This window comes from Diabrotica undecimpunctata, chromosome 7, assembly GCF_040954645.1.
Source record: "Diabrotica undecimpunctata isolate CICGRU chromosome 7, icDiaUnde3, whole genome shotgun sequence".
Lineage (NCBI taxonomy): Eukaryota > Metazoa > Arthropoda > Insecta > Coleoptera > Chrysomelidae > Diabrotica > Diabrotica undecimpunctata.
The window spans coordinates 134,584,332-134,597,604 of NC_092809.1; the positions used below are offsets into that span (position 1 = coordinate 134,584,332).

General features: G+C 31.6%; 1 protein-coding gene across 2 annotated transcripts in view; it reads right to left on the reverse strand.

Moving 5' to 3' along the window:
- Positions 1–3,046: 3,046 nt before the first annotated feature.
- The window catches only part of LOC140445870 (serine protease gd-like), a 154,319-nt gene continuing 144,092 nt past the window's right edge, over positions 3,047–13,273 (reverse strand). For both annotated transcript variants that reach the window (XM_072538272.1, XM_072538271.1), the window contains exon 8: positions 3,047–11,453. In XM_072538272.1, coding sequence (XP_072394373.1) covers positions 11,236–11,453 — 218 coding nt within the window. In that variant the 3' untranslated portion in view covers positions 3,047–11,235. The remainder of the gene's footprint in view (positions 11,454–13,273) is intronic.

Here is a 13,273-nt window from a genome sequence, read left to right on the forward strand (position 1 = left end):
CTTCTGTCTCTCTCTCTTACTCATTATCTTACATATGTAATGATTTCACAGATTCACTCCCATACAAATTTCCAACGTGGAGCGCGCGTATAGAAGTATAACTTCAATAATTGGCACATGATTAGATCCATAAGGTTCTTGTAGAGTATTCCAACGAAAATGAGAGGCAATATCTCGGGAACAAATAGTTAAGTCTACAGCAGAAGGTTTATTGGAAATAGCAAGAGTGGGGAATCCGTCGTTTAAATATTCTAAATTACAGTATTCTATAGCATCTAGAAGATCTTTACCTAATCTATCATCAACTTTGCAGCCCCATGCCAAATTGTATGCGTTAAAATCGCCTCCAATTAAAAATGATTTTGGTATATTTTCTAAAAAATTGATCCATTGTTGAATTAAAACTTTGTTCCTGGGTTTGTTACACTTATGTGTAATCGAATACGTATTTTGAAAATTTATTTCTTCATATCATGAATGTGTTGCTTGTGTGAGTCCATTTCAAAAGGTAAAAGAAATAATAAATTAGACTTACTCACAATCAATTTAATTTAACTAATCAGTATATCTCCAGAATAAATATAAATAACTTTTAAAGAACTTAATGGTATAGAACATTACTTTCATCAAACAAACAATTACATTTCACGTATCTCTACTTCATTGGATAAAATCTGTCTCCTCAAGAACTTCCCTGTTTACTGTTAAACAATTACAATAGTTGACTTGAGATCTCCAATCAACAATACAAGATAGTTTGGAACCATGTTCTTCCAACCATCAATTAATAGAGTACCGGCATCATTTATTTAACTTTGTATCGTGACCTGAAGATGCTTTGCATATTGTAGAAAGCGAAACCGGTCGTCTGATTAGTTAAATTAAATTGATTGTGAGTAAGTCTAATTTATTATTTCTTTTACCTTTTATTTCTTCATATAATATGTTGGATTTCAAAAGGATTGCACAACCGCCATATCCATCAGGGCGGTCAGCTCGAACACAATTAAATTCTTTAAAATTACAATATTTCCCCGGTTTGAACCAGGTTTCAGATACAGCTATAGTGATGTCGTTTTGATAAAGTAAATATTCTAAATTCTCTTTACTAGCAACTGCTGAACGACAGTTCTACTGTAAATATGTAATATTTTATTTAAGTCTGCGAATTTGATGCTAGATTTTGGTTAAAATGGTTATTAATTATCTGAATTACATCAGCTTTTGAAATATTAAAATTATTATTTTGTTGAATTAAATTAACAATTGTAAGAACCGAATCTAAAATGACATTTATTACAGAAGAATTTAACTCTTCTGACCGTGAATCTGCAATGTTTAAGTTTTTTTGGTAAATTTGACTTTTAACTATTCCCTAGGATGTTTTGGAATGGAAACTGTAGGCACTATTTCTTTTCTAGCTATATCAGATGGGTATGAATTATTTGGTTTCTGCCTTTTATTCGGCCTCCTGGTGTTTGTGTGAGAATTAAATATTAATTTTGCAAAATTATTTCCTTGGGAGGAAGTAGGTCGTGAATTTTGTGGAAAATTTGTATCATTGATGGCTGTATTTGTCCTGAGAATACTAGCATATGAATTCTTAGGCACTTGTTTATTTTAATCGTAAAAATTAATGTTTTTTAAACCCATCGTCTCTTTTATTAACTTTTGTCGTGTAAATTCTGGGCATGCGCTTAAATTTGTGGTCAAATGATTCCTCTTACAACTAAAACATACTTATGTGAACTCAACTTTTGTACAATTCTTGGAATTATGAGTTTCTTGACATCTGTTACATCTTGGCTGACTCCTACATTGATTTCCTAAGTGGCCGTATCTAAGAAAATTAAAACATAACAAAACTTTTTGTTTATATATTTCAACTTCTTTAATAACCTTATTGGTGACTATATATTTAGGTAAAGTTTGTGATTTAAAGGTCACAATACAAGGCTTAGTAGGGACATATTCGACAATTTTTTCCTCATTAACAATTTTTTCTACTTTACGCGTAATTCTTTTAACGTTTGCAATTTCAAATATGCAATGACTTTCATACTGTTTAATTCTATTTTTAATATACTCTTCCGATAAATCTGTGTCTATATCCCTAATAACTCCTTGTCTGTGTAAAATAAATTTTGGAATATACAGACCTAAATTATTTAAACGAAATATTTCTAGAGTTTTGTTTTTAATGAGTTTATTAGCAGTTTTATAATCTTTGCATTTGACTCTAATTCTATTTCGGCCTATGGCGTCTATACTTGAAATCATATTGTCTGCTTCAGGAAAGTTAGACAAAATAATTTCACCAATCTTTAAAGGATTTAGTTTACCCTTAAACTCAGTAGAGCTATTCTCGATATATACAGGATATGGGCCTCGATCATTACTATTGAATAAAAATGCTTGCCTTACCTGTTTTGTTACTTTTTGTTGTGTCTCATTCAGATTGGTTGTATTTGGATTATTCATCAAATTGATTGGAATTGGAGTACTTACATAAAGATCCATTTCGGCATCACTTTGATTATCGAATATATTTCCAGATATAGCTGGTTTCGTGGGGTTTTTGGGGTCAGGGGGTTTCCCCCCGCTATTGACACTCATATGGTAGGTGGTTCAATAAACGATATTGCTGTTAGAATGCCACAAATTTCACGAGTCTCGAATGTTGCTGTACCGAAAGCACGTCTAATTTCTATGAATACTACTATGGAACTTTAATACTGTTTAAATCTCTAAAAATTTATAAGGAACTTTAAAAAGCGTGTTTCAACTTTGACAGTTTTTTAACGTTTTTTATAGATTTCTTGTTTTGATGGATTATATTGGCCAAATATAATTTTAATCCTATTGTAAAACAATATAAATTCTGGAAAATAATAAAGCCGTTCCTGTATTTTGCGCCAACAGTTCGTTCCTCCCAAAATGGCGGTTCTGCACCTTTCTACTTCAAAGGCGGCATCGGACAGTATCCCTGCTGATTTGTGTCTATGCTGTGATGCAGGATCCATATTGGTAGTATAAAATAAAAAAGTAATTTCTAAAATTTTTATTAAATTTAATATTGACGTACTACTTAACACAAAAAATAAACACATTTATTGCATAAAAATATAAGTACTGTTTCAAAAATATTACAATGCCGGTGTTTTTGTTTAACTTATTTAATATGTGGAACATAAGTTTTGAGACATATTTCTCACTAATTTTGATCTCTAATCTAATTAGCATAACTTAGTTAAATAATTCGTAAATTATCTTTAACAAATATGTTAATTTTGGCGATAATTAATTTCGAAATATCGAAAATTAAGATTTGCAAAAATATCTAGTTTGTTAAAGAATCAGATTCATATAATTAAATTTGTTTATAGTATAATCCGACAAGTTAGAGCTGGCGAGATGCGCGTAGAACAAATTGACAAGTGGAAGGATTGCTCATTTCTATTGGTGTCGGTTAGGAGTTCACATCGTAGGGATTAGTGCTAGATTTCTCACACTGTTGTCAAGCATTTACATTTTTATTTGGAGTGACCCTATAGTATAAACTATTATTTATATTTATTAAAATGGGAAGAGTATTAAAGGGCAAACCTTTGGGATCTCAAGCACGAGCAATAATGTTCAATGTTTTTAAGTTTACAACCGAAGAAGCTAATGCAGAGAAAAATTTAGTTGATTTAAAAAAGATACAAGAATGTGTAGCTCACGTAACTGGTAATTAATATAATACTCATTTTCAAAATAAATTCAAATTTAAATAATTTAATTTAGTTAAGTTACAATCAATAACTAAATAAAAAATTACAGTGCATTAGATTACCGGTAAATAATAAGTAAACAATAGATCAGTTAATTAGTAACTTACAGTTCACTATTATTGATAATATAATTGTTATTTTAAGTGACATTAAGTAATATATCTTTATATGTATTATAGTGCCTATAAACTGTTATATTATTATCTCACCACATGACCAAGGAATATGACTACTACGAACAATCCAACGTTCAGGAAAGTTGTATTTAAGTATGTTCTCACTGCCCTCTCTCTATAATGTGGTGGTTTATCATCTTGCATAAACCACATATTTCGTCTTAAGTTTGATGACAATTCTTCCAATAAATCAAATAAAATCATTTTATAAAAAATGTAAATAACTCTCACCATTCAAATTACAAGGTAATTCGCATGTCCGCATTACCAATTGTTCCAAACCATACGTTTACTTAAAATTCATGTTTAAAATGCATATCGTATGGTTTGGTACAATTTGTAATTATTTTTTATGGATATGCGAATTACCTTGTAATTTGAATGGTGAGATTTATTTACATTTTTTTATAAAATGATTTTATTGATTGGTACACCACCACATTATACAGAAAAGTGCAGTGAAACATAATTAAATACAACTTTCCTGAACGTTGGATTGTTCGTGGTAGTCATATTCCTTGGTCAGAATGTGGTGAGAATTCCCAAACGAAAACTTTATTATTATATTATGTTTATTATATATTATACTTATAATACTTATTATAAATACTGCAGCAGTTTCTTTAGAACCAATGATGCTATTTAATATGAGACGATCTTTTATGGAATGTATTGACAAATGAATTAAAGAAAATGGTGGGCATATCGAAACCTTACTTTGAAAAAAAGTTTAATGTTATTTAGTTTAAATATTTCTTAATTTGGTTTATTAATAAAATACTTTGATTATGACTTTAATTTAATACAAAACGTAAAATTTTTGATGTAAAATTCAATTATCCTGTTATTTTGTCAAATCCTACTATTCTATTCTGCTAATATATTTATTTTATTTAATATTTCGTATTAAGTTTTGAAGTTATTAACAAGTACACCTTTTTTTTGGTAAAATAATGTATTTTGGTAAAATAATCAATAGTACCCAGTTATGAATTTTTATACATAAATGTTCACAAACATGAAAGTTATTGTGAAAATTAAAATTTTTAATTTCCACTTTAACACCCTGTATCTTTCTTAATATCAACATTTTATTAAAGCAATTTGACTCAAATCACAATATTTTAAAGTGTAGAATCTATGGTTCCTTTTTGTACAATTACTTAAGGACCACCCTGTATATATATAATACTTTAACACGTAAATGATTGATTTTTTAGTTTTAAATAAAAGTAAAATCATCAATTCAAAATTTTAATAATCGAGTTATAGTTATCATTTATGGATAGTTTAGATTGAAGTGAAAAGTTTTTATAGTTGTTAATCTTCCTAATAGTAAGGCGTAATAAATTGTAAGCTTTTGAGGCTAGATGATATGCAAATCTTACATGTACATTTTTATTAGACTTAAGTATTCTCAACAATTCATTTGTTATACTACGTGTTACAATATTATGCTGTACATGGCTTTAAAATGTTCCTTTTAATGGATAACTGTAACTAATGTGTAAAAGTACCGAGATCTTATGTTACAAATATCTCTTCCATAAAGTAGATTTTTTTATTTCATAACTTAGGAAGTAGTTAGAGATTACAAAAACTTTATACCTGAAATTAACTGAACCTATTGGAAAATAACGAAATTTAATTCAAAAATTGCTTAAAACTTCTGCATTAATTGTCTAACCTAATAATACGGTAAGTATACAACGTATATTAACTAACGTAATTTTCAGATCCAAACTAAATTTTTGATACGGCAACTACTCATTTGTGTCACCCGCGATTAAGTACCTCTTCTATCTCTCTTCGAATAATTCCTTTTCTATTTTCGCGCAGCTCACTCACCAGCTCTCGCTTGTCGGATTTTAAAAGGTGATAAACAGTTCATTCAAAATTCAAAAGTTTTCGGTTAGCTGATTTTTTTGAAATTTCGCCATTTAGTCCAGCCGTCAAAGACTTGATCTCTAAAAACGAGTCGAACAATTTTGCTGAGAATGTCAATTTTGGAACCCAAAAAAGCTGCCAAAAAGTGTGCGGCTCCTACCCCGGGCTTCTCCCTAAAACCTCCCTGGTAAGGTCAAATTTGTGCTACTTACTAGCTAATAAACACAAATTTAGTAAAAACTACGAACTTAATAACTCTTTCAATGATGATACTCCCAACTTAATTTTAGCATAAAGTTTAATGTCCGATTCATTACCACTAGGTAGAGAAATATGCATATTATTCTCAATGGTTTACCGAATATCTTCCGATTTACCTTTCAATCTTTTTTTTTTCGTCTTTATAGAGGGGGGTCTGGAATCTTCAGAAGACATCTCAGTCCAGGACGCCGCCTGACTAACTTTAGTGCAGGATTCGTTCTTCGTACTCCCGGCGATAGTTCCCGAGGTACTTTAAAATGCCCTCTCGTCGCCGAGTCTACATCGAACGCCTACCTGCTAAACCAGATCCTCCTCTGTTATCCAGCGATCCGGAAGCGGAATGGCCGCTGTAAGGCCGGCATCACTTCCGAATCACTACCTTTATTCATTCATTCTCTATTCATACACATCCACACTCTATTCATCAGCAAGGAGGCTTCCTGTCTCGTTCCAGGTAGCGCGTAGAAGACACTCATCGCTCCTAGTTCGGCATCATTCCCAAATGGGCATTTCCTCCTTCCCCACAGTCTGACTCACGCATTCTAACTCATACAGTGTGACCCACTTTTCTAGCTTCACCTTTCAGCATTATTCACTCTTACCTTTAGCGTTGGTTCAGCAGTCTTTCTTCTTCTTCCTTTTTCTTGATCACTGCACGGATATAATTGTGTATGTTAGTCTAAACTAATTTATTTTCAATCATTCTCTCAATCATTTCTCTCACTGTAACAAAATTCACACCTGTCTCTCTCTCCATTCTGTTCCTTTCCACTATCCATCTGCTGCAATCTAACATCGTATGTGTCACAGTGTTCGAGTATCCACAGTATAGGCATTCATCTGTATCAGCCTTTTCGATCCTATAGAGGTAGGCCCTAAAACACCCGTGTCCTGTGAGCACCTGCGTCAGGAAATAATCCAGTCGCCTGTGGCCACAGTCCACCCAATCTCTTATGTTCGGGATCAGCAATTTCGTCCACTGTGTCACATCTTCCGTGTTGTTACATTCTTCTTCCCATCTTTCAACTGACCTTTCCCTTTCCTGTCTTCTCTCGGCTACAGTAAGGTTTGGACCTCTTCTCTCATAAAGCTCTTTTCTTTCCACCGCCAAAACATGCAACGGAACACATCCAGTGATGGTCCATAAGGCTGCCGCAGACACAGTCCTGTAGGCGCATGCCACTCGCAACAGACTTGTTCTGTCTACTCGTGTCATGAGACTCCTATAGGCCGTTATCTCTATCGCCTCGCTCCAGACTGGTGCCGCGTAGAGGACGATCGACTGTACAACACCGCGTAAAACCCTCCTCCTTTCGGATTTGGTTCCTTCAATGTTCGGCATCACCCTCCCCAACGCAGCCTTCCGGAACACCTCCCGCACGTGCTCCCCCATTTTCCATTCTGGTGCAATGTCACTCCCAGATATTTTTAGGTAACTGTACCCTTTACCGACTATTTCCTATTACCGACCGCAATGAACTTTTTCAGTATTAGACGCATTATGAAAAGTGCATATAACTACTGAAACTTTTAACATTTCGTTTTATAAAACATAGATATGGCAACATTAAAAACATAATCCAGCCGCTGACTAATGCCAAATTTGACAAATTTTAACGGATTTTGCAGTGGTGTTGCAAGACTCCATAAGGCAGGTTATAAGAATCATTGTGCATGTGTGTTGGCATTATTAAGCGTTTGTTATTATATCAAGGTTAATATTGCACTTTTATAACAAGAAATTGCACAAAACCATGTTTTTTTAAAGATTTAATGTGTTCGTTGGTTAATTATTTTCTCCAATTAAAATTTATTTACAAATAAAGAACGGTCGGTAAAAGGTGCTTTAAAATTCAAAATCAACCGTTTACCGACCGGGCGGTCGGAATGAATATCGAATACCGAAATTTTAAAAATATTTTAGCATACAATCATATTATATATTTTTTCTTAAACGTAATAAACCAACGATTCACTTGAGCATTTGCCGACCAACTAGATTGTAATTTTCAATTAAAAGAAGTAATATGAAAGTTGAACAAAATTGTATTTTATTGGAAGAATTACTTCAAATAGAATAATATATTAAGTGTCATATTTCCAAAAGTCTGTTTTTGAACCGTAAACGATAATCATATTCATTAAGTCTTGGTTTTGACGGTACGGGACTAGAAGTGAAGACTATGATAAGAAGTGGTTCACATTGGAAATGGCTTGAGAAAGGGGATATTTTATCATATTCAGAAAATGAAATATTTAAAAAAATTAATCCTCCAAAACTCGTGAATACAAGGGGCATCAATGCAATTCCGGAGATGGATGCAATAAAAAATATAATAATAAAAAAATAAAAGGATTTCATACCAACGTTCAATCTATTATACATGCCCAATATAATATGTAACTTTTTATTTGTTGTATTATGAATTTATATTTTTTAAAATATTAAAATCTTCAGCTGCGTTAGTTTTTTCAATTGAGCCAGTAGATATGACTATTTTTAAATTAATAAGTTAATATAATGTTGTTAATTACTTAAATAAGTAGTCCCCCAAGAAGGTCGCTGATAGGACTGAAATGTCCGGTAATTAGGTGCTTGTGGTCGGTAATAGCAAAAAAATCGGTCGGTGATAAGTGAGTTTTTTTCAAGCCGGTCGGTAAAGGGAGTATTTTAATGAAATTGTACATAATTATTAAAACATTTAAAAAAAGAATTAAACTGTGATAATATTATTTTTTCTATATTTCTAGCTGAATGGACTAGATTAAAACTTATTTTTAAAAATTATGCAAAGAAAAATAAAAACGTATTCTTCTTATTATTGAATCTGCTTATAAGGAAAACCTTAAGTGGTCGGTAAAAGGTACAGTTATCTTACTTGTTTCTTAGGTGTTAGACATGCTCCCGCACATTTTAATTCAATATTTTGCCTGTTCCTTGTGCCCTTCAGAATGATGGCTTCGGTTTTCTCTGTCGCAAGTTTCAGTCCATGCTGCGTCATCCATTTCTTTACGACGCCGCCTGCGTTTCGAACCCGGTATTTGAGATCTGGCTCATCCCGGGCCACTACCAGTACAGCGAGGTCATCCGTGAATGCAAAGGAGGTTGTACCCTCTCCGTATTCACAGTGCATAACCCCGTCATAAATATGCCAGATTCCATAGCGTCGGACCCAAGACAGTTCACTGAGGTACACCGGCCGTCACGTCCACGATCGTGCCCTTTTCCACCATAATGCTTATCTCGGACAAATACTCCGCCACCACATTCATCAGGTAACCAGGACATTCTCTCTCCTCCATTGCCTTCATTACTTCGTTCCACTGCAACGTATTGAATGCATTCTTAACATCGAATAACAGCAGGGCCGAACAGCGATGTTCATCCCCTTTGTTGCGCAATGCTTCGAGTACACTCATGATTGCATTAATCGTGCTTTTCCCTTTACAGAAACCAAATTGCCTCCTTGATAAACCACCTGACCTGATTTACCTTTCAATCTGCCTATCTAACGAGGAAGTTAACACATTTTAAGAGACAAAACAGATAGTTCAAAAGAGATAACAAACAATATAATAATTTAATATCAGTTTACTTCATATGTGAAGATTGTGTTAGAGAAGAATCATTACAAATTTTGAAGAAATCTGTATATGGTTGAAAAGTAACAAATCTTTTAACAGTGCTTTGAGTACGATATTAAAATCCTTCTTTTTGTTTGTATTGTACTGTAATTTATAGAGTTAAGATTCGCGTCAAAAATTGTTATAGTTTACATGAAATTATTAATTGGTTAGGGCTAATTGGTTTTTCTATTGCTTAGTGATTGTTATTGTTAATAGTCGGCTTAATTATTCGGGATCATTTTTGCAAATGGAAGTTAATATGAAAGGAAAATAGTTTAGTTTAAAATGGGTGAGATATGGTTACGATGGAAACGACAAGCGAGTTTTTATCATTTTGTAGCAATTTAACTTGTTATCTTCCATAGAGATTTTGCAGGTGTGTGGGAGGTTTTATTGCGACAACTATAGTAGAGGATCTATCCAGGCGAGACAAATACGCGCTCATTTTTCACCTGTAAAACTAGTCCTTTTATTGTCCTATGTACTTTTCTCTCTCTAATGCAGTGGACACCGGATGAGACAAATAATTTTGTAGATTAACCCCTAATTTGCCACTTAGACTCGAAAGACTTGACATTAGTACATTATATTATATTAGCTTAAACTCTATAACAATTGTCTTAGGTGTTCAGAGGCTATTATAATTCAATAACTTTAAACCAATATTTTAATGTCGCTTTACACAAAAACAAAAATAAAAAAATTCGCTCTAGTGTTTTCGTCATAGTGTGTTCTAACATTTACAAAAAACCAATATATAAAAAATTAAAAAAAAAAAGATAGAAAAATACTTCAAAAGGAGCTAAGAGACAGAAATAACAAAAGTATAGTATATTATACTATATAAAGTATAGTTACCTAAAAATGAAGAACCAGGACACTTAAATGAAAAAGAGGCGGAAAATATAATTAAAAGGTTACTATCTAGACAACAAGAAGAAGCAAAAGAATCAAAGATAGGCAAAGAACAAAATAAAGATAAAAGATAACCAAAGTTATCAGAATGCATTGCCTGAATAGACTATTAGAGCGGTAAATTAGGAAGTCCTGACGAAGAAATATGTTCACGGATGGAGTAAAATTAATGGTGGAAAATGGTGATTGACGATGTAGTATTTTGGTCTGCTCTCATATATTACCAAGACGACAACCCTATAAATGACCACAAAATTAATCAGTTTAACAGTTTTGAATTCTGCTGTGTCATCAAGCTTATAGAAATTGCTTGGAAGCTCAATTGATCAATAACTGGGCAGCGTTTTTAAGTGAAGTTAAATGTCGCCAAATTAAGATAAACCAAATTTTAACCAAATTAATGTTTTTGGTAATGGCCAAATTGTTTTTAAAATATTTTTTTTAATTTGGTTGTCGATTGAAGTTCCTTATTGTTTATCAAAACTTATGTTCCACAGGTATAAAAAAAATATTTTTTAAATAGTTTTATAACTAATCTAGTATTTTCCTAGATGAATTTAAGCCAGTTAATATTTACTAACACGACATCAAAAAATTCAATCCTCCAATGTCATTTGGGATTTTATCCAATCCAAGGACTTGGCAACGTCCCAAAATAAATAGGCTCTTTTTGAAAAATCACATATGTCGGTGTCATCTATTCTATGCAATGTTACACCTATACCTATTAAATAGTATGCTCCATCCATGAATATAGAGAATCCTGCACCATTCTCTCTTATGCAATATCCTCCTCCCAGTTTTTTTTCTCGTTCTAAATATAAAAAATACGTTAATATATATATATATATATATATATATATATATATATATATATATATATATATATATATATATATATATATATTGAGATGATTGGCGTTTAAAGAAAATAATTTATAAGTTACACACTAGATAATGTTAGATATAAAAAATATTTGGTTATTTTAATAAGTTATATACTAGAGAATTTTATAAAAATTATTTATATGAGGGTATTTTTAAGAAATTAGCATATAATAAGTGTAAAAAGTTTTTTTTTTAATAATTATAATATTGTAAATATATTTAAGTGGGCCATGTGCATAGGCAACCAACTATACATTTAAATGACAGTTGAATAAGAATTTACGAATATAAGTGGGGTTATAATAATATGTTAGTTTAAAAATGTTTAGTTTATATATATATATATATATATATATATATATATATATATTATTGTGATATTTAAAGTCTTGGTGCGCCAAGCAATAATTAGCTAATTAATTTTTTTGATTAATTAAAATTATTTAAATGATATGATTATGACTCTATCACAATTTTTAATTCTTTTATCTCAGGGTTAAATTCGTGCTTCAATATCTATGCTATTACATGTGAAATTACATTACAAACAATATTAATTGAAAACTCAAAATCCCAAACTATTCTAACTCTCCTAATCAAAATATTTATATCCTTTCTAAATTACGTGTAAAAATTGTGTTATCAATAAAAGAAAAAAAACTGCAGAAAACAAAAATATCTCTCTCTGATGATGAGTGGTCCAAATCCTTGTTCCTTGTAGACTGTATTATCTCCTCTCAACCGCTCCCTATGTAATCAGCAATCTTACAACAGATTGTTGCAAGTATATCGTCCTTAATGATCTCCTTCAAAAGCAACAATCATTCAAATTATGATAGCCTTTCTCCTCTCGATAAACTGAATCTCTCGTTGGCCCGAGTGAAAAATGACTCTTGGAATATCTTCTCTTTACGATAAACTGAATCTCTCGTTGGCCTGAACAGTGACTCTTGGAATATAAGTAGAGAAATATGACTTACAATATTTTGCTGCTCCAGCTTCTGTCAGATACACTAACTCCACAAAAACTCACTAACATCCAACACTACTGCTTGCTACTTCTTGGGAACCACCAAAGAACAATCACTGTTCGTCTTACAGACTTGGAAAACCAACTGATTATCTTTTCTCTCTCCTCAATCTCGCTAAACTTTTTCCTACATACTTATCCCACCTTTTTCAATCTCCGCCAATCAAAACTCGTCACAATTCCCCCATTTTTTCATTTCGATAACAAACAAATTTTTACCTATAATTATAAAATTTCCTAAAACTTATTTACAAATAATATTTTCTATAATTCTTAAAAACTAACAAAAACCTCTTTCTAAAATCTCTTCTATTTGTCTCTAATCACTGCATTAATGTATTTTGGAAAACCCCGTTCAATTGTCTTTGGATTTCACTTAAAATTATGCGGGTCACTCAAGTATAACAAAGAAATAATTTATGCAAAGCTTACATTTTGTTTAGTACAGGTAATCCAAGAATTTAATAACTTTCCTTCTTCGAAATGTTTGTTGGATATTATCCTACTTATCTGAATTATTTTAATGTTTATGAACTAATATTTTTAAACAAACCAATATTTTTCTCGATTTTACATATCATAACAATATATATATATATATATATATATATATATATATATATATATATATATATATATATATAGTCACTGATTTAAGTTTATATTCTGATCTGAAAAGCCTAAATGTCGATAAAATTCTCGATAGAAAAGTAAGG